We start from the raw sequence: 23,891 nt of genomic DNA, 5'->3' as shown, positions 1-23,891 counted from the left end.
AAACTTTTACTAAAAGTGTCAGTTATACCACTAGATGGCATATTTGCTTAAGGTTTTTCTTTTCCACTGCGGGTTTGGGTACTAGATATGGGTCTAGGCATCAGCATCAGCAACTAGTATCAAACTCTCACATTACAGGCATACGGTGGAAAGTAAAAAAATGTAACAATCATTGTTTTTATACAGTATTTAAACCGTGGCTGTACAAGATACTTCGCAAGCAAAGACTCTGATAAGCAGATCTTGCAGAATCGGAAGAGTCCTGAGGTAGGTCACGTGTCTACATCGTTTTAGTTTCAGCAAATTGTAATTGGATCCTGTTTCTCTATGCATGAACTTTAATGGCTTGTTTGCAGATGTACTTTATACTAACAGTCTATTAATTGATTGTGCTAAATTACAGTATAAATAACTTAATAAACAGTATAAAAAAATGTAAATTGGAGGAAGTTACTTGACACTTCAGACTGTCTAAATTGATGGTGTTTCTCTTTTAAAGAAAATGGCAGGAATGTATAGCGATTGTTATTTTGACAGGGCTACAGTTGGGACAAATACTTTATATATATATATATATATATATATATATATATATATATATATATATATATATATATATATATATATATATATATATAAAATTAAATTGGTAATTTAATTGCAAATGAAAAATGTAACTCGACTCACCATAACGCAGGATCAATGGGAGCTTAATTTATGGATGCATTGAAAATTTGCGAAAAATATATAATAAAATTGCGAGAAATATTATATAAATAAATAATATAACGCCCTGCAGACCACGAAAGTAAATAAATGGAAATGAAATAAACATTAAAAAGTTTCTTTCTTTCGGTACCGATCTGTGGCCCGGTGGTTGGGGACCCCCATTTAAAATGTATTTATTGATTTTATTATTATTTTTTTATTATTTGCTTAAAATAAGTTCTGGGTTTTGATCAGAGGTTACCAGTAAATCTCAGCAGTGGTATTGTGGCCGTGGATGAACCTCCCAGGAGGGAATATACGAGGCACTTGATGATGTTGTTGTTGTTGTTCTTATCAGGAGCCATTAGTAAATGTCATTTTGCCTCCTCCCCTTGAAGAGTATGAGAAATTAATCAACCACAGTCTCTGTAGAAAAAGATTCCTGCAGCACTCGTATCTAATCTTGCAAATATTGACTTTCTATGATTTAAAAATTATTCAGGCATTATTGAAGTCTACCTGTAAGGTATAAATGTATTGTTATTCTTTATTAGAAATTATGCATTATGCTTTATAAATCTGTTTAGTTTTTTTTAAGTCAGCAAATTAGGTTTTGTTTTTCATTAAAAACTCAAACGCTCTTCCACATATCGCTAGAATAAGTGATCATTGTGTTATGAATGTAAATGGTTCACAAGCTGCAGTAATCTTTTTTTTTTTTAATATAACGTGAAACTGTCATTACTAATTGATGCTTATATTGATAATTCTTACTCTGTAATTATAATCAGACATCACTATCTCTTTGTTCTCATTCAATTCCAGGACAAAAAGGTGATCTTTTGTTTCTAGGGCTAGTGCTGAGTACATTGCTGTTTCCTTTCCAAGGCTGAGTGTGCTGTGATGAAGATGCATGCTTGTAGATTTTACATTGATGGGTCAGGTTTTATGAATTGTTGCACCTCTTTGCACGCTAGAATACATTCTTCAAGGACCACTGTACTGCAAGGTTAGGTTGCCTTGCCATAATTGAGCCGGCACCTGAATTACTTACCATGAATCGAATTCTATGCGTTATAGCAAGGATAACGCCAAGCTACGCAGTGTGTTGGCCCTCGGCGAATGTCATTTGACATCACTGAGATTTTTGACAGTTTGACATTTCAGTGCATCTCGCCGTTACGCAAAAGTAGAATGGATTTTAGCGCCACCGTATTGCAGATCTGACGCTTTTTGTTTAAGATGCACGTGAACCGTTTTCTTCACATATACCTAGAATGAGGTGTGTACATGCTGTGATCGTGTGTGTTTTAGCATTTTCTTTGTAACACTCTTTAATTCTAATAGATTTTGAAAATCTGGAAAAAAAAAGACGAACTAATAACAAGGTTAAACTTTTAATAAGGACTTTTTCTATTGTATGTTTTTGTAGCAAATGAAAGTAGGAGCTCTGAAAGACCCTCAGCTGGATGATGTGGGGGATTTTAATAGGATGTGCACAGCCATGAAAAAGATCGGCCTTGATGACACAGAGAAGCTCAATCTCTTCAGAGTGGTGGCAGGAGTCTTGCATCTGGGCAACATAGACTTTGAAGAAACCGGAAGCACTTCAGGTAGATATCGCTATTAATTTAATAAAACATTTTTCATGCTTTTCTGGTTGCTTTTGGGTGTATGATATGTAAAAAATTCGAAAAACTATTTGCATAAAACAAAAAAGCCAGTTAGTGAATGTGCACAGGCTCACTGGTAATATAAGTGTACACGTGCAGCTAATCCATTAAATATTAACAGTTATGTGGTGTTAAAGTGACACCACTGTTATTGACTGGAACGCTGGTGTGTCCCCCGTTCAGCTAATCATCTGTTTTTAGACACACGCACACATACACACCTTCACCCACTCATCTAACACTTCACCTCAACATGGCTCATTAGTGTGTAAAGGTTTTTTCACCTCATTGTTACCAGACAGCATCAGCTATTATTTCTTCATCTTCTAAAAGGCACCAGGCCATTTTTTTTTTAACTAAGCTGCTTTCGAAAAGAGTAACTGAATGCATGGCCTCTGTATTGAGTCGCGCATTGCCTTGTTTTTTCACATGCTTCCCAGACAAGCGATGCAAACTGTTATTTAATATTATGTAACATAATTACAAGTAGTTTTTATAAGTGTATGCTCCCAGAGACACAGTTGTGCTTGATGAATAGAAAGTCTCTCTCATGCTGAATTCAACTCCCAGTCTGGTTAAATACACTTATATATGTTATAGAGAACATTTTAGAAATTTTGCTGATCGTACACATATTTAGTCATCATCGGTAAACAACGCAGCACATAAATCTGATATGTGAGGAATAACACACAACAGATCATGCTTCTATATTCAAATAATGAATAGCGGTCGGAAGCGAGGCAATCGGTCAGCCCGTGATAAACAGTCATTCTCTTTCTCTCTATCTCTCTGTCTCTCCCTCTCTTTTTCTTTTTCCCTCCCTCTCTTTTTACAAACACAGCCTGTCATTTTCTAGAGGAAAAAAATGACAAGTCAAACATTGTTACAACAGTGAACCCTTAAGGAAATGTGATAAAAATGTATGAAATATGACTCCTAAAACACACTTTTCATTAATATTATTTATTTATTCATTCATTTATTTTTCCACTCACTATAAAAAAAAAAAAAACTAAAAGAATATCTGTAAAAATGTATACAAACCTGCTGACCAATCAGATTTGATCATTGAGCGATGTTATGTGTTATGTTAACCTGGTTATATATTGCGTAAGGAATGAAGTGTGTTGTACATTACAGCTCTGTCCTGCATTAATGAGTAGCTCTTTTTCGGTGATGGTTGGCAGGTGGCTGTGTTCTGAAGAATCACTCGACTCAGACTCTGCAGTACTGCGCTGAGCTCCTGGGTCTGGACCAGGACGACCTGAGAGTCAGCCTTACCACTAGGGTCATGCTTACCACTTCAGGGGGCACAAAAGGCACAGTCATCAAGTATGAGTCACTTTGCGTGCACGCACACACACACACACACACACACACACACACACACACACACGCATCATATAAGTATATCAGCCTGACCTGGAAACTCAAAACATGGGACCTTTTTTTTTTTTTTTTTTTTTTTTTATACATGATATTTTCTATTATAATAAATAATATCGTATTTAATATATTTAATGCATTTATTATTATACATTCATAGAATAATACATAATACAGTAGTTTGATAATGACTTCGTTATGGCTAGAGTTTAATTCGTTTTTCTCTTTCGTTCTGTTTTCACGTTGCCTTTCAAGCCTCACACCATGAACCTTTTAGTAAAAGCTAATTACTCGCTTTTTTGTCTGCTAGGAAACATACATTATATCACACGTGGTTCCAAACAGGATGTCATTATATTCATTAAAATTTGATTAGACCCCATTGTAATGAATCCTGCATTTTTCTGTCTGTGCTGCAACTAGGTTGTGTTCATTTATTTTTTTTCTTCCGTGCGATGACACGCGCCATGCATCAGATCTTTGGTCTCGTATTGAGGTCGTATCTTGGAAACATATGCTGATGTGTCTATTTTTATATATTCTAGTAAGCCCTTTCTGTGCATGCAGTCACTCAGCAGCAGATCCAGAACCAGGCTGCTTTTGCGTTTAGATTTTCTGAAGTGTCTGATCGCATTAGGGTACTTCACATGACGAGCAGTGGTGTGCTGTATCCTGCACTGAGAGCGCCACTCGAACTTACCAGGCTCCTGCAGCATATTCATCACAGCTTGCTCCCCTGTGATGTGAATGTCCTCTAGCATTACCTTTCATCAGTTCATTGAGATCTGCATCTTCTCATTAAATCCTCACACTGTAATTGTTCTGAGCGGGAGTTTCAACAAGAAAACATTTTTTCGGCCTCTTCGGACGAAAGGTGCAGTTCCTACCAGAATCCATCTTTTCTAAGGCACTGTACCAATCTAGTTGCCATTTATTGTCTTGTGTTGCGAATTGAATTAAAGAAGAAGAGTGTAAGAAGGGTTTTAGGCATAAATCTCTTTACAGCTCTTTTGTTGTAGATCCAGAACTTATTCTAAACTTTACTTCCTGCTTTACAGGGTGTGGTATGGAGGCTGTTTAAATAAAAAATTATAATAAAAAATGAAAAATAAAAAAGCCATTACTCTGAGCTCTGAGTTCTTCTATCCACTGTTTGAATGATGTGCTAGAGCTGCACTGATTAATATTTAAATAAGAACAGATGTTATGAGAAGGTGTTTCACAAACATGTATCATATTTCCTTATTTAGCTGAGGACAAATACACAGCCATGTTGTATTTCTGTGGAGAATAGTGTGAGCCGTTTTCTAGCCGAAATAAAGTCCTTGCCTTGAATTTAAATATTATCATCACTTGGCCATATGGTGAAACCTTCTTCTTACTTTTATCTCCTTCTCTCATGTTAGTAGAACTGGAACAGTTTAACATAGTGCTGTGCGTTATGAGATATGTCAAGGCCCCTTGAGGCACTATAGTGTGGGGGCAGGGCAGGGGGCATACAAGTTTACCTTCTCAAACAAGTGCATGAGCAAACTTATAATGCATGTTAACCATCAGTGGTCTCCCAGATGCAGGGCTTTAAACATTCTGTGCTGTAACTTTTAAATGTACTTTTAAAGACATAAAATCTTTTGCTTCTTACACATGTATTAAAATGGATAGTAATCATGCTGCATTAAATGCAAGGAGATGAAACTAAACAAATAGTCATCTGATTTAATTAAACTAGTAATGGCTTTTTAACCTATAAGCTAAACTAATCATTTACCACAACGCCTCGTGTGTGCAGCGTGGTTACTCAGAAGATTTGAAGTATAAAATATTCTTGATAAAAATAAAGGTGAAGAAAATATGCGAACATTTAAAAGTTACTGTTGGAAAAAATTTCACAGTAAACATAAACTCATGCAAATGCTTCAATTATAACCATATAAGGGCTAATTTTCCTTTTACATTAATTACGCAATATCACGCGAGCAAGAGTGCGATTTATTCTGTATATCGGCATGCCTGTGATTGCCTCAGGCCTAAGCACAGCAATTTGACCAGTCGATTTAAATATTGTATAATGCTATTCTCTAATACTCCATTTGTGAGCCGTTTTGGTAAAACGCTTCATTAGAACGACTTGTTTATTTACTGAAAGCAGTAGGTATATTTAAAAAGAAAAAACTTTCCCAAATTACAGTTCCTACACTCTCTTAAAACTTCTACACGATAGAGTAAATAGTTCAAATGCATTATTATTGCCCCCCCCCTTTTTTTTTTCCTTGTCAGTTCCTAATTGTGTTAGTTATAAATTGTTTTATTCTATTATTTATTGTATTTATTTTATTTGGAATTATAATCTATTCAGCATTGCTAGAACGCCTTTAAGGAATAAATGGCTGACAGCTTTTGAGACGGGTTTGAAATAAAACTGAAGTGACATATATTGATGAGTTTACATTAACTGTTCTGGCCCAGTTTTTGACTCCTCCTGGCCCACTTTGCTGTTCTCCAGGGTGCCGCTGAAGGTGGAGCAGGCCAACAATGCGCGCGATGCACTAGCCAAGGCCATTTACAGCCGCCTCTTCGATCATGTGGTCACACGGGTCAACCGGTGCTTCCCCTTCGAGACCTCCTCAAACTTTATTGGAGTGCTGGACATTGCTGGATTCGGTGAGTGCGTGCAGCAGCAATGGTGCTTGTCAAAATTTTGGCTGTGTTTCTTCAAGTAACATGCACTTCTTACTGAACTGTATGCCATTTTGTATTAAAGGAAACCTATTTTTAGCATAAGGAAGTATTTGTTTACAATTTATTCTGAAATATTAAGTAAGAGCTTCTTCTTTTTAAAGGCTTTGAGTTTTAGTTTTCTAATTGTTTCATTCTCATTAAAAAAATAAAAGGAGTTTTAATAAACTGCGTTACATTCGCCCAGCATATTATTGATATTATCATTCTGTTGTATGAGATGGTTTTAGGTAATATTAAATTTTAAATCATTCCATATTTGATTCTGTTTACCTCTAGAGTATTTTGAGCATAATAGCTTTGAGCAGTTCTGCATCAACTACTGTAATGAAAAGTTGCAGCAGTTTTTCAATGAGCGCATACTGAAAGAGGTGAGTTTCAGCATGTCACTAATGTCTTTAGTATGGAATGAACTGTTCCGGTTAATTAGGATAGGATTATGACAACACGTGCAATGTTTCCTGTTGAATATGTTCTTGAAAACCTTTGTTTGTACAATATATTTCTTATATTTTTTTTTTGTGTATTAAAGTTCCACTTGTTGCATGGTTTGTGAAATTTGCTGCCATTGTTCTTCTTTTTAAGGAACAAGAACTGTATCAGAAAGAAGGTTTGGGAGTAAATGAAGTTCATTATGTTGATAATCAGGACTGCATAGGTGAGTATTCCTTGATATATACAGTTCCTAGATGTTAAGTAAAAAAAAACTGTATTTGCTGGATAATGTGAAAATCATGTAAATTGTGGAGTGTCACAGCCAGATTCAGTTGTTGATCAGTTGTGGGTACAGCCCTAGAATAGACTTTATAGTCACATATAAATTACAGCACAGTGAACTCCTTTTGAAGTTTTGCTTGTTTGAAACCTGGGGTCAGCCATGATATGGCCCCCCTTGGAGCACAGAGGGTTAAGGGTCTTGCTCAAGGGCCCAAGAGTGGCAGCTTTGAGATACCGGGGCTTGAACCCCACAACCTTTCGATAATTAACCCAGAGCCTTAACCACTGAGCTACCACTCCCCCTACTCTAAGTAATAGTAATAATAATAATAATAATAATCATCAACATAATCGTCATTTATTATTATTATTGTATGACCCTGAATGATCTGACATTTGGGAACGTAACCTCAATGTCAATAATCTAATTTTTGATATATTTCAGGGATTTTTTTTTTTTTTTATTGATTATAGTTGTGCATTTTTTCTAGAGTAACTTGTATGTGAACTCAGTACATTTTTAATGGAATGAAGTACAAATTGAATGGAATGAAGTACAAATAAACACTAAGGTATTTATTAAGTATTTGGATATGCAGATGCAGAGGTGTTGAAAGTTTGTGAAGTCTGTGTTTTTCTGCATAATTATTACCCAAAACCATCATCAGATTTTGCAAAGAGCAGACAAAGTGAACCAAGTCAAACAAATGAAACACAAGATTGTATACTTTGTGAAATGTTTATTGAGAAACAGGATCCCAAATATTTGTATTGAAATATCGAAAAATGTCAACGGTTTTACAAACTTTCTCGCTCTACTGTAAACTCATTTGGTCTTGTTCTGTTTCCGATTCTTTTTGTGCTGACTCTTCAACTAAAGTTGGCATCTCCTAGATTTTCATGAACAAAAGGAAAACCTATTCTCTTGGTACACTGTCAGCGCTGAAGTGTTTCCCAGGGGCTTATTGAAAACAATTAGGGCTGGGCTGCCACACATATCGCCAAGAATATGATGTAAATGCAACATTAGAGAGAAACTGAATCCGCTATACAGTTATCTGCAAGGTGTATCTGGTGATACACAGATTCGAAAATAGTTTTCGTCACGATTTAAGAACATTAATTTCAACACTTTATAGGATTCAGCTGTGTCCTAGATTACAGTTCTGCATCTAAACAGGATTCGGCACTTGGCACAGCGCTTACAGACACTTTCCATTCAAAGGCTCAGGCCATGCTAATGCTTCCATTAATAATGCAGTCTATTGCACATCCTAGTGACTTGCAAATGGACACACGGGGGGCTCTACTCTATTTCCCCTCATCAATCAGCTCTCATTTAAGCACAGGTGTCTGCTCATACAAATACATGAATGTGCCTGTGTCTGGTTCTCAGTCACCTGCATGTATTGCTGATGAATAATGCACCCTGTAGACATCCTTGTGCCGAATACCAAATATAGCCATGCGCTCCCCAGCTTTGCCTTCATTCCATTAAATTTGTTTGGGATGGACATGCTCTGTATAATAGCTGATCAGCTGGGTCATCGTATGCTAATGAAGTGTGCTGTCTCTGCTGCAAGCTGCATTTTATAATGCTGTCTTTCTCTCCGTAGACCTCATTGAGGCAAAACTGGTAGGAATTCTGGACATCCTTGATGAGGAGAACCGACTTCCCCAACCCAGTGACCAGCACTTTGCTGAGGCTGTTCACACTAAGCACAAAGATCATTTCCGCCTCACGGTTAGCTGTGGGCCGTTTTCGTTCTTGAAATATGCTCAGCGTGTGCTGATTGTTATTTAACGTCTTCTCTTTTTTTTTTTTGTTTATTATAAATACTAATACTAAATATATTATATATACTTAGAAAGACTATAATTGTGAAATATAGTTACCTGCATATTAGTTAATTGAAGCCCTGGATCTTGAATTGCAATTCATTTTTTTTGTATTAGATTCCAAGGAAGTCCAAACTAACAATCCACAGGAACCTAAGGGATGATGAAGGATTCATCATCAGGCACTTTGCAGGAGCTGTGTGCTATGAGACTGTATGTGCACCTTGCCATGTATTATAGCTCACACACTTAATATTTCATATTCATAATATTTTAAATATTACCGTTATGATTTTTAAAATTGCATCTAACCCCCTAAATAAAAATGTTTGTAATGGTAGTTAGAATTGTGCAAATCATGTAAAAAAAAAAAAAAAATTATAATAATTTTTTAATGATATTCTACTATGATGGACTGAGATTGCATGTATATGTATGGCCTCATTCTTTGCCTGATGCTGACTGTGTATGTGTGTGAACAGGCCCGATTTGTGGAGAAGAATAATGATGCCCTCCACATGTCCTTGGAGAGCCTTGTGTGCGAGTCGAAGGACAAGTTTGTCCGGGATCTCTTTGAGAACAACTCAAACTCAAAGGACTCCAAGCAGAAGGCTGGCAAACTCAGCTTCATCAGTGTAGGAAACAAGTTCAAGGTGAATTAATGTTTTACAAAGGCTCAATAAAAAGACAATGTATGTCATAGACATATATAAGACTATAAGATATGGATTTTGGTCTTTTACAAATGCAAACAATTGTTTATACTAAGAGTTTCCCCCCTGGTGATTTTTTTTTTTTTTTTTTTTTTTTATAAAGGAAAGTAGGATAAACTTCTATGGAAGCCTTGTGAACTAGCCCTCCCTACTTATTAACTGGTTTAGAATCTAATTCTTACCTCTTTTCCTCTGTCCTCTTCTTTTGCCCCTTCCCTTTCCCCCCAGACCTTCATCTGTTTTTGACTCTATCCTTGCGAAAAACTTGTATGTCTTAGATAAAAACTTAAAAGGGCAGAAACGAGAAGATAAAGGATTGAACTTTTATACTGGGTAAGCCTGACTTGTGAAATTCAAACCCTGCAGAGGTGTAGTTTACCATGTCTCACCCCGCCATTACAAGCCTGAACAAAGTCACATACGCTACCCACCTCCACTGCTCTGTCTGTCCGTCCATCCTCAGTTCACCTTCCTGCTCGTCCAAGAGCTCCATGATGTCATTGTCACTGTAGTGCTGAATTTACAGTTTTAATGTCATTTATTCATTTTCATGGCCTTAAGGAAAATTTTTACACCAATTGTTTTATTCTGAGTAAAAATACAATACACCAGAGATTTCCTGATGTAATAGATTCTTATATACTAGCTCTCCCTCTCGCTCATTACATTGTTGATACGGCTGGGCTAAAACACACACGAGTGGGATGAATGTAGGCTCACAAGCATGATTTTTGTTTTCCACATGCTTTATATGCCTGCTGCTGTTAGTGATTACAGTTTGCATGGGACCAACTCCATTTTGTATAGTACACTTGTCACAAAATGCTGAGGCTAGTCTTTTTTTTTCTGTTAATTCTTTTAGACTCAATTGATCCTTCTACTAGAAAAGCTTTGCAGCACAGTGAGTATCTGCTCTTATTTGTTCCAGAGTAGGAAGAGTTCTGTTTTCATTTTAATTCAGTCATTAAATAATGTTTTTTAAGAACACACCATTCACACACTATGTTTATCCCTTTTATTATTTAAACTGTACGTTTGATTTTATGTTTGCAAAGGGATCCAACTTTATCCGCTGTGTGAAGCCTAATCTGAAGATGATCAGCCACCAGTTTGAAGGAGCACAGATTCTGTCCCAGCTGCAGTGTTCTGGTATGAGTGCTTGTGTGTATCCAAATACATCTGCAACACACACCGTGTTCTTGCCATTTCAGGTATCCATTTGTTTGGATTTGCTTAAAGGTTCATGCTTTTCTCCATATTGCCAGTGTGGCTTCAAATGTTTCACTTAAAATGTACGGCGTCACCAAACAGAGGACTTCGATCTCAACGCTTGTTTTTTCAGAACGTATATATTGCCCAGTGAGTAGACGCATTAAATGTGAAGAGCAGCGATTGTTTTTCGTTATACTCCTGGGGTGGTCTTAGCTGTAAGGGCTTTGTTAATGAGCTCTATCACATGTCATATCCTGCGTTTGCAACACTTGCTCTGTCTTCGCAAGATATAATGGTTTGCAGGCACATTTAAGACCTGCACAAAGTAGCTCTAGAGAACGAGTGTGGCCACCATGCTATAGGGACAGTGAGCATATGCAAAGGCTCATTAACCATTCCAACCTTATGGAAAGTTTTTTTTTTTTTATTATATTGTGGAATTATTACTTTCGCTTTAACTAAGCATTCAGTGTAGGAAACAAAACATTTTGTGAACGACATATTCGTTCATATTAAACCGCTGGTTTAATTTTTTTTTTTAGCACATTTTGAAATCAACCTGCCATATTTATCCGGTTTAAATAATTTGCCATGGCCATATTTTTCTATGCTTTTCCCAGGAATGGTTTCAGTACTGGATCTGATGCAGGGAGGTTTTCCTTCCCGAGCTCCTTTCCATGAACTATATAATATGTACAAGAAATACTTGCCGAGCAAGCTTGCCAGACTCGATCCTCGTCTCTTTTGTAAGGTAGGTCTTTCTCTTTAATGCAACATTTGCTTTTTTTTTCTGTCTCTTCAGAGCTTTCTGTGTCTGACCGTTTTCACATGCCTTGTGTCCACTGCAGGCTCTCTTTAAAGCACTGGGGCTTAATGACAATGATTACAAGTTTGGACTGACCAAAGTGTTTTTTCGCCCTGGAAAGGTGAGCATCCACAGTCTAGAACTAGAATGACGGTCGGTGTTGTGCGGTCAAAGCTAGCGCTTCAGTTCTTTTGCATTTGTGAAAAATCGAGACTGCAGTATTAAAACGAGGGTGACTGCGTTGTGCATCTCAGTTTGCAGAGTTTGACCAGATCATGAGGTCAGACCCAGAGCACTTGGCAGAGCTGGTCCAGCAGGTCAACAAGTGGCTAGTGGGCAGCCGCTGGAAAAAGGTCCAGTGGTGTGGATTGGCTGTTATTAAATGTGAGTTTTTACTCAAATGCTCTCTGTGTCAAAATAATCTTCAAATACAAATGTACCACTGGTGATATAAGCCAGCTTTAGGTAGCCGAAGGTGAAAATGTTACAGTAGTGGTAATTTTATTTATTTATTTTTTAAATTTTTTTTTGTGTGTCATCCCATCCTTTGCTCAACAGGGCATTTGTAAAGTAAAAGACTTGCCTCTGCTCTATAATTGTACTTCTAAATGAGAAAATGTGTCCTTCCTGTCCTTTCCACCTTCTCCCGCAGTGAAGAATAAAATCAAGTACAGGGCCAGCGCCTGCATTAAAATTCAGAAAACAGTTCGCATGTGGCTGTGCAAGAAGAGACATAAGCCTCGGTGGGTTCCAGTCTTCACAAACCACTTACCTTTCATTAACTGATCATCATAAAATATAATGTACCCATAGATTTTGTATATTTGCATCCATTGTACCGCTCCGTATCTCTTTTTAGACTGATATGGATTTTCTGTTGCATTGCAGTGTTGACGGTCTGGTAAAGGTTCGGAACCTGAAGAAGAGAATAGAAAAGTTTAATGAGGCTGTGAGCGGTCTGAAAGAGGGCAAGCTGGAGATGAGTAAGCAGATTCAAGAGCTGGCAACCTCCATCGACTCCCTCATGAACAAGATTAAGGTGAAGTTAATTAAATATTATGCTTTAATATAACTACATTGGGTGATTAGTAGAGTGGGAAAATCTTTTAATCTAGGACAAGGCAAATTGTAGTGCGACATGTTGCCTTTTAATGACTCGGACACCTGGTTTCAGGTTGCCATTCATAATACAACAGGCACGGGTCAGTCCATGGACCGATGAAGATAAACTAAAGATGCTATGCTTGGACTGTTGTCTCAAGCTTCTACTGCAATCTTTTATCTTTGTGCACGTATTATTTTACAACACAATGTAGAATTGCTTGGACGAGTGCAACCAAAAGCTCAAAAACAACTAACTAACGTAAAATATAGCACAATCTGCCATAAGAGCAGATGACTGGATGTTTTTCAGACTTGTGTCCCTTTTTGCATTTCATGGCTAAGCATAACACAACACAATGTACTTGGGAACAAATCTATGTGACTTGTTCTAGTGAGTATAATGGAACACTAGGATAATTTGACTGACCTTGAAGTGTTAAATAAAATAAATAACATGGGAGGTTCCTTTTGTATCTCCTCTCCATTAGCAGTCTTTGCACACTCCAAAGCCTAAAGTCTTTTTTTTTTTTCTTTGCCAGAGTGGACTTTCTGCTCTCTAAACCTTCTCTCTCTTCCTCTCTGGGGACAAGGCTTTCATGTTTCAGGCCAAATGAGTGCTACTGGCAGTGGGTTTTTAGAGACTATGCCCTCCTCACCACCAGTGATAACTGATTGACACTCGAGCTGAATCTTTTCCACTTGATTGCCTCGATTGCCTCTGTATAAAACAACAGCATCTGTTTCCTTTGGTACCTCTCTGTCCCTCTCCCAGACAGTACTAAGGTGATGCACTGGATTAATGAGGACCTTCAGGATATGAAAGCAAGCTAAACTCTTAAGTGGCGTAACCTGCCACGTTGTCTTTTTTTTTTTTTTTTGGGAGTATGAATTCTGGGATAAATGAGAGATTCATGGCCAAGAGTCTGAGTGGAAAGTTACTTTCCCCTGTTGATTTGCAATAGGTTAGACTTCGAGAAGATGGGCACATGAAAGCACGCATGTAGTTGAACTGAAGAGGTGATTTATAAATTAGAAACATAATTAAAATAACATTTCTGGGTTTCTAGGGAAAACACACACGCAAATGCACGTATTTGCCAGGCTTAAAATGACCCATCTGATGCCAAATGTGTATTGGAACCGGAGATGACTCGCAGTAGAGAGGAAAAATAGAGCCAAAAGTGTTTAAATTATCTCCTTACTCCAAGCTGATAAGGGATGCTGAATATTCTTTGCAGTATTTGGGTTCCCTCTGATGGCCTATATGTCTTTATGTGTATCTGCATCTTTCAGAATACAGTGATGAGTCGCTCAGAGATTGAACAGGAATATGAGGATCTGGTAAAGTGCTCGGAGCAGCTGCTTTCCTCCATGCAGAAGAAAAAGCAAGAAGAGGAGGAGATCGAGCGGCTCAAGCACATCCAGGAAGAAATGGACAGGGAGCGAAAGAGACGCGAAGAAGAGGCACAGTTACGCAAACAGGAGGAAGATGACCGTCGAATGTAAGGAGAATTGGCGATGGCTTGCCTCGCATCATTGTTGCAGCTTCAACACCTTCTACAGCTTCAAGAGATTTACACTGCAGTGTTCTGTCTCTTTTTTATTTTTATTTTTTTATCTTCTTCTGCCAAAGCACATTTTATGTCACATGTCTTGATTATTCCTTTAAGGTGATGAGAAATTGTTAAATTCAAGCAGTGCACTGGCATCATCATTTATCAACTTTCTCTGTTGGCTTCATCCGCAGGGTCTTAAAAAGTCGAAAAAATAAATACATTTAAATCATTTATCTAATATTATATTATCATCTGATGTCCATGCAACACTACCTCTAATGCACTTCAGAATGTTTTTGTTTGTACGTTTTCATTGGTGTTGTAGTTCGTTCTTTCGCTAGTTCAAATATAATTTGTCGTATTACGACAAATGAGACCAACATGCAACAGCCAGTCAGCTTTCTGTTATTGGCATGATCTCTCTTGGATTGCAAGCGATACTTGGCTTGAAAAAATTTAAATGAAATCTGCAGAAGCCCTGTCATTCTGACTACTGTTCCAAGTATAGGAAAGTAAAATCTGTAAATCTGCTTGCAGGTTTTTTCTTCTTCAAAGAAACCACAATGTTCTCTCTTTTAATTTTTTTTATAAATATTTTCTAATAATTTAATTAAATCTAATTTGTATATGTAGCAACGGTGGTATTCCAACAGGTCAGGATTAAAAAAATTAAAAAATAAAAACGAAATAAGAATGATTTATATATCCTGACATGAACAAATTCACATAAAAAAAAAAGACATTTAAAAAAGAAAAACTAAATTATCCATGTAACTTTGGGATAGCATAAAAATACTGAAACGAATTGTAATTCTCTGTTACGCAGGATATAAGTAAAAAAAAAAAAAAAAGAAAAGTTGTTTCAAATCTTGGAATTCATTTAAAGCCCCCTGAGATTTTTTTTTTTTTTTGAGATCCTTACTTATTCTCTTTTACAACAGGAAAGCAGAGATTGAGCAGAAGAGGAAGCAGGAAGAGGAGGAGAGGAAGAAGCGTGAAGAGGATGAGCGAATCCTACAGGTATTACATATTTACATACTGTATTGATTTTTTTTTGTTGGCCTACATTGACTTCTATACTTCATTCAGCATTGATTTTAAGTCCCATGGCAAGTCAATCTGCTATTCACTTATATAAAGGGCTGTTTAGAGCATGTTATGTATGCTGTTCACTTCCACAGCAATTGCATGGTGCTTTCAGCTACCACTATAGCTGCTTATATGGTCATGGATGTCAAACACCTTCTTCCTCCTGGCACCAGCAGTGAATCTGAATGAAAGGATTTGATAAAATGCTGAGTGCATCCAAAAAACGCTTGCAAGCTCACAATCTAGATGAGGTCTGAGTCTTGTTGATTCCCCGGTCAGCTCCCAGTGAAGCAGTTATGCTCACCTGTTCTTACAAGCTCTTCTTCTAAATTACAGCACTGTGTTCTGTTTGATGGGTCCCAGTGCAAATCTCCCACTCTTTTGGTGAGGGGTTATCACAGAGATTCAGGAAAAGCACTTGAAAGAAAAAAAAAAAGAAGAACATACAGACAAATTCACACCAGTGTAAAAGGACAAAAATAACTGAATAACACAAACATTACACACTGTGATTAAATTGCTAACCTCCAACAGAAATCATTATAAACTCTTTTAGGAAAATGATTTCAATAAAAGCTGTGTGTGTGTGTGTTCTGGTGCAGGTGGAACTGGACATTCAGTTGGCTCTAGAGCGAGAGGAGGAGGTACAGAGGCAAGCAGTACTGGAGCAGGAAAGGAGGGATAGAGAGCTGGCAATGAGGATAGCTCAGAATGAAACCGAACTCATCCAGGATGAGTCTCAGATGGACCTCAGCCTACGCAGGTACAAACACATGCGCATACACAGCAGCACGTTCCTGTCATCGTCGAAGCAAGTGTCCGGTAATGTTAGTTCCACAAATATTCTCCCGAACAGCTGTTCCCTCACCGAGATTTCCATATGAAAAACGCCTGCTGTCCTGCTGCTTTTGTGAAATAGCGCACAATAAATCCGAACTGCAGCCAAGTAAACAGCTTTGTGACAGGAAACTGGCTTTGTGATTCAAACTTACATTGTGCCCCCTCTCACTCCCCCAGGGAGCCTGTTGCCCGCACATTTACTGCTTGGAACTACGAAGCATGTATTCATTGTGAAAGCTCGTGATAGATGAAGCTAAACGTGCAACACAGACGGCTTTCTCTTTAATTTTCCATTAAAGCGATGAAAAAGCTAGTTTTCAATACCTTACCTTTTTATCTCTATCTTTTTTCCAGTGAAGGTTTGACATTCATTGCTTTTTCAATTGGAAGAGACAGTTAGGACAAGCACAAGTTTCATTATCCAAGAGCGTATTTTTCTGGTGAGAAGTAACCATAAGCCGTACTTTATTCATTAATAAATTTTTCATTGCGGTCAGGGGAGCATTTCAAGGATTACATTCGTTTTATTTCCTTATTCAGAAAGGATAAAAAAATTTATAAATTCATGGTCAGATTTGACAACTTGATCTTTTGGGTTACAATATTGATTATATATTTATATATATATAAAAAATGTACTGTCAATAAAGTCAGTAAGCCATTCACCTACAAGGACAGTACCACACAGCTGGATTTTTAATACTGAAACCAGCTTGTTTCTGAGCCTGAGCTTTGTAAAGACATCATGGCAATGCAATTACTTCAGCTGCGTTTAAAGACTCTAGTCTGATAGGTGAACTGCTTTTCCCGAACTGTGACATGAGGCGCCCAGTCATCCACTAAATAAAATTGTTTGTGCATGACATTGCCGACACCTTTGTGGGTTAAACAGTTGGACAGGCTGAGTTAAGCTGATTTGCTACTAGCGGCTGTCAAGTTCAAAAGGAGTGTCCACAAATTTTGATGTGTGTCAGTTTCTTTGCAACAAGCTTACATACACAAACAGTAAAACTCAGACTAACACGTTACTACTTGCATCTGGTTTTAAAATACACGCTTTTATAAAAAAAGAATGCAGTCAACAAATGGTATATATTCTTTTTAAATCTGGTATTATTCTGCCAGTTGAAGGACTAATACCAGAACATTTAATCCTTTTATTTAAAATGTTGCTACTAAATTCTGAACTGAGCCGTTCATTTAAGCATTGGTTCAAGCAAATTGTGGGAAGAATTCAATTACGATAAATCGAGTTACCTTTACCCATCTTTAAGTGTCAAAGTTTCCTGTTGAGACTGCAGGAATGTTGACTGACACTATAAACTGTAATCAGTGTCTTTCTATCTCCCAAAAGAGTTTGTATACATCGGTTTAAATCACTAAGAAAAGTTGTTGCATGTTAATAAAAAGCACAACCTTAGTAATTTTCTGGTTTAACCTCCATCTTGGAAATGACCAAAGCACCACAACCATGTGCTTTTTTATTATATGCCCATCTGGATTACTTTTTATTAATGCCCTATTGAATCGTTGGACGTATTTTCCCAACTGACTCAGTTTGCCGTTCTTCCAGAGGACCTGATATAATAAGATCAACTGTATTATAAATTAGATTCTGGTTTTGGAGAGAGAGGTTTGAACTGAGAGTAGCTCCAGGTAATACGCTAAATCCCGACTCTGCTTGAGCTGTCAGAAAGGACTGGCATGATCCTCACCTTATTGCAAAATCCCACATACGTTCATGTGCTTTCTCTTTGTTCTTTCAGCTTTTTATGTGTTCCATCCACTATCGCTTCCAATGCTTGAACTAGCTCACAATTGCAAGGCATGCCCTGCATTTTCCAGTGCCACCTTGATTTGGTCTGATTTGCTTTTTCACCCACAACCTAATTTTTCCGATATATATATATATATATATATATATATATATATATATATATATATATATATATATATAGTTATTATTATTATTATTATTATTTATTTATTTATTTATTTTTACACTTCCTGTGTAAAAACTTCCAGCTTATTTGCTTTAATGTGTAAACACATTTGCTTTTGTGCTTTCAGGGGTCCACAAGTTCAAGCCAGCAAAGCAGCCGTCGGGGTGAAGAAGTACGACCTGAGCAAATGGAAATATGCAGAGCTTCGAGATGCTATCAACACCTCTTGTGGTGAGAGAAGGAACCATTTTTTTGATCGCTTCTCTCACAATTTACTGCCAGCAGAGTTCAAAAATATGTTTTGGTATGCTGTGAGATTGGTAGAAAATGCATACTCGTTCAAAACCATATCATCATCTATAATGCTTTGGTCTTAAGTGCACATGGAAGTAAAGCAGTAAGTAAGATGCCATTCTGTTTAACTAAATGCCACACTTTTGCAGATATAGAACTCCTGGCAGCATGCAGAGAGGAGTTTCATCGTCGTTTAAAGGTCTACCATGCCTGGAAGTCAAAGAACAAGAAACGCAACACTGAGACTGAGCAGAGAGCCCCCAAATCAGTCACGGACTATGGTAAAATAAATTTGCCGCACACCGTCTCTACACAGCGGATACGGCATGCACGTCAAGATTCCCAGAATTGTAGTGTTGTGCTGTTTACTCTTTCAGAGTTTCTCAGATTGTACTGTATGTATTGTGCATGTGCTGCACAGATGAGCAAGATTGTTCTCTTATTCCCTCCATGTTTTAATGAGCCTCTTCTCTCTTGATGAGCTTTTCTGATGTGCTTGAGCACGCAGCTAGAAGCAATTCTCATGGAATGCATTGATGTTTCCAGGGAATTAAAATTCTTTGTGATATTTCATCTAAAAAGGCAAGATTGCCATGCCCTGTTTTCATTTTTTGACAATTGCTTTTTACAAGTGACAAGTGTTCGCCTGCATAAAACAAACTGCTTTGTAAGAGCCATATGTCCTTTGTTGCTCTTGCCAGCACGCAAATCCTCACGTTCTCAGACGAACTCTTACTTCAAACAGATTGCGTTTTCCATCAAATATTCTGGAGCTAATGTTATTTCTCTGATTGAATCAGGTACTGGCTTGCCGTTAGTCAGTACTCTCTATTGAATGTTTTATTCATAAAGGACACTTCAAATAGAGATCAGAACCAATAGTTTCTTCGATTTTTTCAAATATTATTGTATTCTACTTTGTCTTGCTTGCATGCACTTTCTAATTTATTGGTAATGTCATTCTAATTTCAGCCCAGCAAAACCCAGCTCCTCCAGTTCCTGCCCGGCAGCAGGAGATTGCCGTGAATAGGCAACAGCGCTACTTTCGCATTCCTTTCATCCGCCCTGCAGACCAATATAAAGACCCCCAGAATAAGAAGAAGGGCTGGTGGTATGCCCATTTTGACGGCCCCTGGATCGCAAGACAAATGGAGCTGCACCCAGACAAACAACCCATTCTACTGGTAGCAGGTAGTCCAGGTTTCTAGTGCCTACATCAAGCATTTTTTAAACTAAACCTCCACGCATAATGTGTTTTGAAATAACTGCGAGACCATTCCTGAAGCTACAACTTCTCGATGGTTCACTCGGTGTAAATTTCCATCTCTCTCTTTTTATCTACTTGGTGATGGAGTTTCTGGATCCACCACCTTCAGTTCTGCATCCAAACTTTACCTACATTAGCACAAAGCAGAAACTGCCCGGACAAATTGAATCCAGTTAATAAAATGTAAAACTAAGAGGGGCATTAGTGTCATCTTTAAAACAATTGTCACCCTTTTGAAAAGACGCTTAAAGAGTTTATGGAAAAATGTCCGTGGTTAATTTGTTTAAACGTGAGAAACCAGAAATGTTACAATTAGTAGCCCCAATAGAAATGTTAATAAATAAAAATGGACAGAAGCATATCACCATTAATATTGTAACCTGATTTATATGTTGTCATATATGTAAGTAAATATGACTGGATAGGCCCTTAAGCAATCACCTGTGACTTTGTGTTTTAGTGGGGTATTAGTATGAGGAAATATAGTTGCCAAAAGCTTAGTCATTGGCAGCATGGAGAAGATTAGAGATACAAATAAAATTAGATTAATGTATGATAACCTGAATAGACCTAAAAAAAACAACCTGTTATAAAAATTGTAAATTTGTAGAGAATGGTAGCATTTTGGAGTCAACGTGTCTTCAAATCTACAAATTGTAAGTCCTGAAACTTGACTGGATCTGGGTTTTGATGTAAGATTAATCAAAAATATTCTATGCATAAAAGAAGCGAATTCTTTACACCAGTGTTCTCCAACCCCCGGACACCGGTCCGTGGGTCAATGGGTACCGGGCCGCACAGAAAGAATACATAACTTACATTATTTCCATTTTATTAATGAACTGATTCTAAACAATGTTTTATTTTGGAAAATTACTGGATTCTCTCCGCCACATCTGTCTATGACTCACTCTTGATGTATGTCATGATGCCTCGGTCACATGTCTTACCTCCATCCGCTACCTTCTTAAAGGGGCTCCGGCCGCTAACACATAATACATTACCGCTAAATTAAAACCCCCAAGTGAGCAAAATGAACAACAAACAACACAGTGGATATTACCTCTATTATTTATATTCAGTTTTTCATGCCGGTCGTATCATTTAATTTTTTTGTATTTATCCGCCACACATTCGTGAAAATATTGACATTAATCTTCTCCGTGGTGCAAAGAAGGTTGGGGACCGCTGCTTTACACCTCGGCGGAGTATATACTATGATGGCTTGTTTTATCTTCCTAAGCCATGGAAAATAGTTTAAGTATACATGTAATCATGGACTCCCTGAAGTAGCTGAAGGTTTTAAATGAAATGAAGTGGAGTCATTAAATGGTAACATTGTATGATTATGTAGTGATATTTGGTGTAGAGAACTGGTCTCTTTCTCTGTGTTCTTCTTCGCTTGTCTCTGGATGACATATACATGAAATGGTTTCTTAACAAGCTAGATTCAGGTAGTTTTATCCAAAATGCAAACAGAAAAAAAAAATACAAGAACTAATTTAGGTTACTTATGCATTCTGTAATGTTTCATGGTATTCATGCGAGAACAGGCAGAACCTGAGGCACTGATGTGTTTTTTTTGTCTCGACACTGATTACCCATAAACGCACAAACCCTGTGAAAAAAAAAAAAAAGAAGTCTTACTACTCAAAAAATTGATTATACAAATTATGAACTTAATTTACATATACCTCAGACTGAAGAATTTGGGAAAGTTTTGTACAAACGTGTTTTGCATAAATGTTTATTGACCGCAGTGCACACATCGATTGCAGTTAGCCTAAGAGCTACAGTATATTACAAATTGCTTTGAGTGAATAGGAAACATGTCTTTTGTACGCGTTAATCACATAGAGCATTTTACACCTTTATGTTTGGCATCATGTACAGTTTCCTGTATAAATGTTGGAAAAGCAAGACCAGGTGTGTTGTTTCTTCTCTACACAAAATCGACAATTGTATATATTAGAATTGTATGCATTTATTGTCTCTATATGTGTTAAAAAACTTTGTTGGCAGACCTATACTAAAGTAAATACTGAAAGTAAATTATACTATCACTATGTTTTTAAAAGATATTTAACTTGCTTACAATAATTGCATTGAATAAGGGTGCTCTCCATTAATCTCCTTATGTGTTGGCAGTGTGTTTTGGGACACTTATATTGAGTATATTCAAGAAATCATGCAAGGCACTACCTCCACCATATTTGATCAATAAGCTTTTATGTATGGATCATGAGCAGATCCTTTCTTTTTCCAATCTCTAGTCTTTCCATTACATTGAAAGAGGTTAATCTTTTTTCAGGATTTTTTTTGTGACTCTTCTCTATATTCTATGCAAATTCCAATCTGCCCTTATGATTTCACTAATATGTGGTTTTGCTTGTTTTGATATGTCCTCTATATTTCTGCTCTTGAAGTCCTCATGTTCCATTTAACCACCTCAAAAATAGGTGTTTTCAGACAAAGATGTTTAAGGCGCATACAAAAGTCTCTATTAATGAATAATTCAACACTGGTTACTAGGTTGCAGATCTTGATATGAATATTAGGAAATGAAAGCCGAAACTGTGGTCTATTATCTCATATCCGTCGTTTTTTTTTTTTTTTTTACTGTAATGAAAAATATATAAATGTTCATTCGGAAAATGCTAAGCATATGCTTTTTTTAATGAGTGAACATGTGTTGCTCTGTGTTTTCTAGGAAAAGATGATATGGAAATGTGTGAGCTGAGTCTGGAGGAGACGGGGCTGACAAGAAAACGTGGAGCAGAGATTCTACCACGCCAGTTTGAGGAGATCTGGGAGCGCTGCGGTGGGATTCAGTATCTAAGGAACGCCATCGAGAGCAAGCAGGCTCGGCCCACCTACGCCACGGCCATGCTCCAAAACCTTCTGAAGTGAAGAGCATCTTTAGTTTCTTTGCAGCTTTTAAAGTCTGGGTTGACACCAGAGCTTCAACACAGGGACCAGCACTGCTCTCATCTACCTGCTCCTTCGAGGAAGAGTTCATGACCAATGTAGATTTATTTTTCTCTCTTCTTATTTTTCTTCTCTGTCCAATCATTTGTTTTTGGTTGAAATTTATTTTGCTGTGGTAATTGGAATTTTTGATGCACGTTCATACAATACAATTGTTGGTCACTGAGTTTGATCTTTTTTTTTCATTTACTTCATTTATTTACATCACTGTGTCTTTTACCTTGTTATTAAAGATTGTGGGTGGTATCATTTTGCTCTGTTCTCTGCTTTGGAGAATTTTTGTTCTTGCAAACTTTTTCGTCCCTGGAGTACATTTTCAGTACATTCATTTTGTACATCAATGTTAATTACAGCAATATCAACCCTAGACCTTTTCCACACTAGAGAATTTCTATAACATCTCCTGAGCTCTTTAAAGAAAGCACAAGAATTACGTAGTGATTCATGATCTAGAGTGCATTTGTTCTTGTAAGCACTTTATTGGTCTTTAGAACTAATTACAGTTTGCGTTAGAGCATATTTTTGAGATATTAAGATGTAATTCGCAATAAAAACCATTTATTACCAGATCTCTGCTGTTGGTACAGTAGTTTTTCAATTATGTTTTTTGAAATTAATAAACCGTTTTATGTCTACACATAGTTTCAGTGCATTTCAAATGTAGATGTGACAGAAGCCCACCAGCACTGAGTAGTTGCCCACAATTTTGATTGCTTGTAAATTTGCAGTCTGACTTGTGTGTCCCCTATTAGCATGTTTTCAGTGACACCGATCGACATGAAATATACTCAACATCAGTAGTTTTGTTGGATTTGAATAAAATCCATTTTCTACAAAAACGTACTGTGTCCGCATATTTTACACCTGCTGGTTGGTGGAAGAAAAAAAAATTCACATTCACAAGGTACATAAACCACAAGTCAGATTTGTAACTTCAGCAATTCATTGGTGTATAAGCCCTTTTTTCTCCCTGTTTTCTGTAAAAGTCAATAATAAAATGATGATAATTAAATGATGA

At 37.1% G+C, this 23,891-nt stretch overlaps 1 protein-coding gene across 2 annotated transcripts in view; it reads left to right on the top strand.

Annotated features, from left to right (window-relative positions):
- myo6b (myosin VIb) overlaps nt 1-23,885 on the top strand; it is a 37,774-nt gene extending 13,889 nt beyond the window's left edge. Inside the window, exons 10-32 of one of the 2 annotated variants that reach the window (XM_046855520.1) lie at nt 187-267; nt 2,141-2,321; nt 3,572-3,716; nt 6,274-6,431; nt 6,786-6,877; nt 7,092-7,164; nt 8,840-8,967; nt 9,180-9,275; nt 9,545-9,715; nt 10,638-10,676; nt 10,831-10,924; nt 11,608-11,738; nt 11,836-11,913; nt 12,047-12,176; nt 12,445-12,535; nt 12,681-12,831; nt 14,190-14,398; nt 15,394-15,472; nt 16,144-16,304; nt 18,452-18,555; nt 18,768-18,899; nt 19,591-19,809; nt 22,596-23,885. In XM_046855520.1, coding sequence (XP_046711476.1) covers nt 187-267; nt 2,141-2,321; nt 3,572-3,716; nt 6,274-6,431; nt 6,786-6,877; nt 7,092-7,164; nt 8,840-8,967; nt 9,180-9,275; nt 9,545-9,715; nt 10,638-10,676; nt 10,831-10,924; nt 11,608-11,738; nt 11,836-11,913; nt 12,047-12,176; nt 12,445-12,535; nt 12,681-12,831; nt 14,190-14,398; nt 15,394-15,472; nt 16,144-16,304; nt 18,452-18,555; nt 18,768-18,899; nt 19,591-19,809; nt 22,596-22,795 — 2,943 coding nt within the window. In that variant the 3' untranslated portion in view covers nt 22,796-23,885. Of the gene's footprint in view, nt 1-186; nt 268-2,140; nt 2,322-3,571; nt 3,717-6,273; nt 6,432-6,785; nt 6,878-7,091; nt 7,165-8,839; nt 8,968-9,179; nt 9,276-9,544; nt 9,716-10,003; nt 10,109-10,637; nt 10,677-10,830; nt 10,925-11,607; nt 11,739-11,835; nt 11,914-12,046; nt 12,177-12,444; nt 12,536-12,680; nt 12,832-14,189; nt 14,399-15,393; nt 15,473-16,143; nt 16,305-18,451; nt 18,556-18,767; nt 18,900-19,590; nt 19,810-22,595 lie in introns of those variants that run through there. The other variant, XR_006926662.1, reaches the window with a different exon arrangement.
- The last annotated feature ends 6 nt before the right edge of the window (nt 23,886-23,891 follow it).

This window comes from Silurus meridionalis, chromosome 8, assembly GCF_014805685.1.
Source record: "Silurus meridionalis isolate SWU-2019-XX chromosome 8, ASM1480568v1, whole genome shotgun sequence".
In the NCBI taxonomy this organism is placed as follows: domain Eukaryota; kingdom Metazoa; phylum Chordata; class Actinopteri; order Siluriformes; family Siluridae; genus Silurus; species Silurus meridionalis.
Note: the sequence above shows the minus strand (reverse complement) of the source record. Positions and strands in the feature narration are given on the sequence as shown.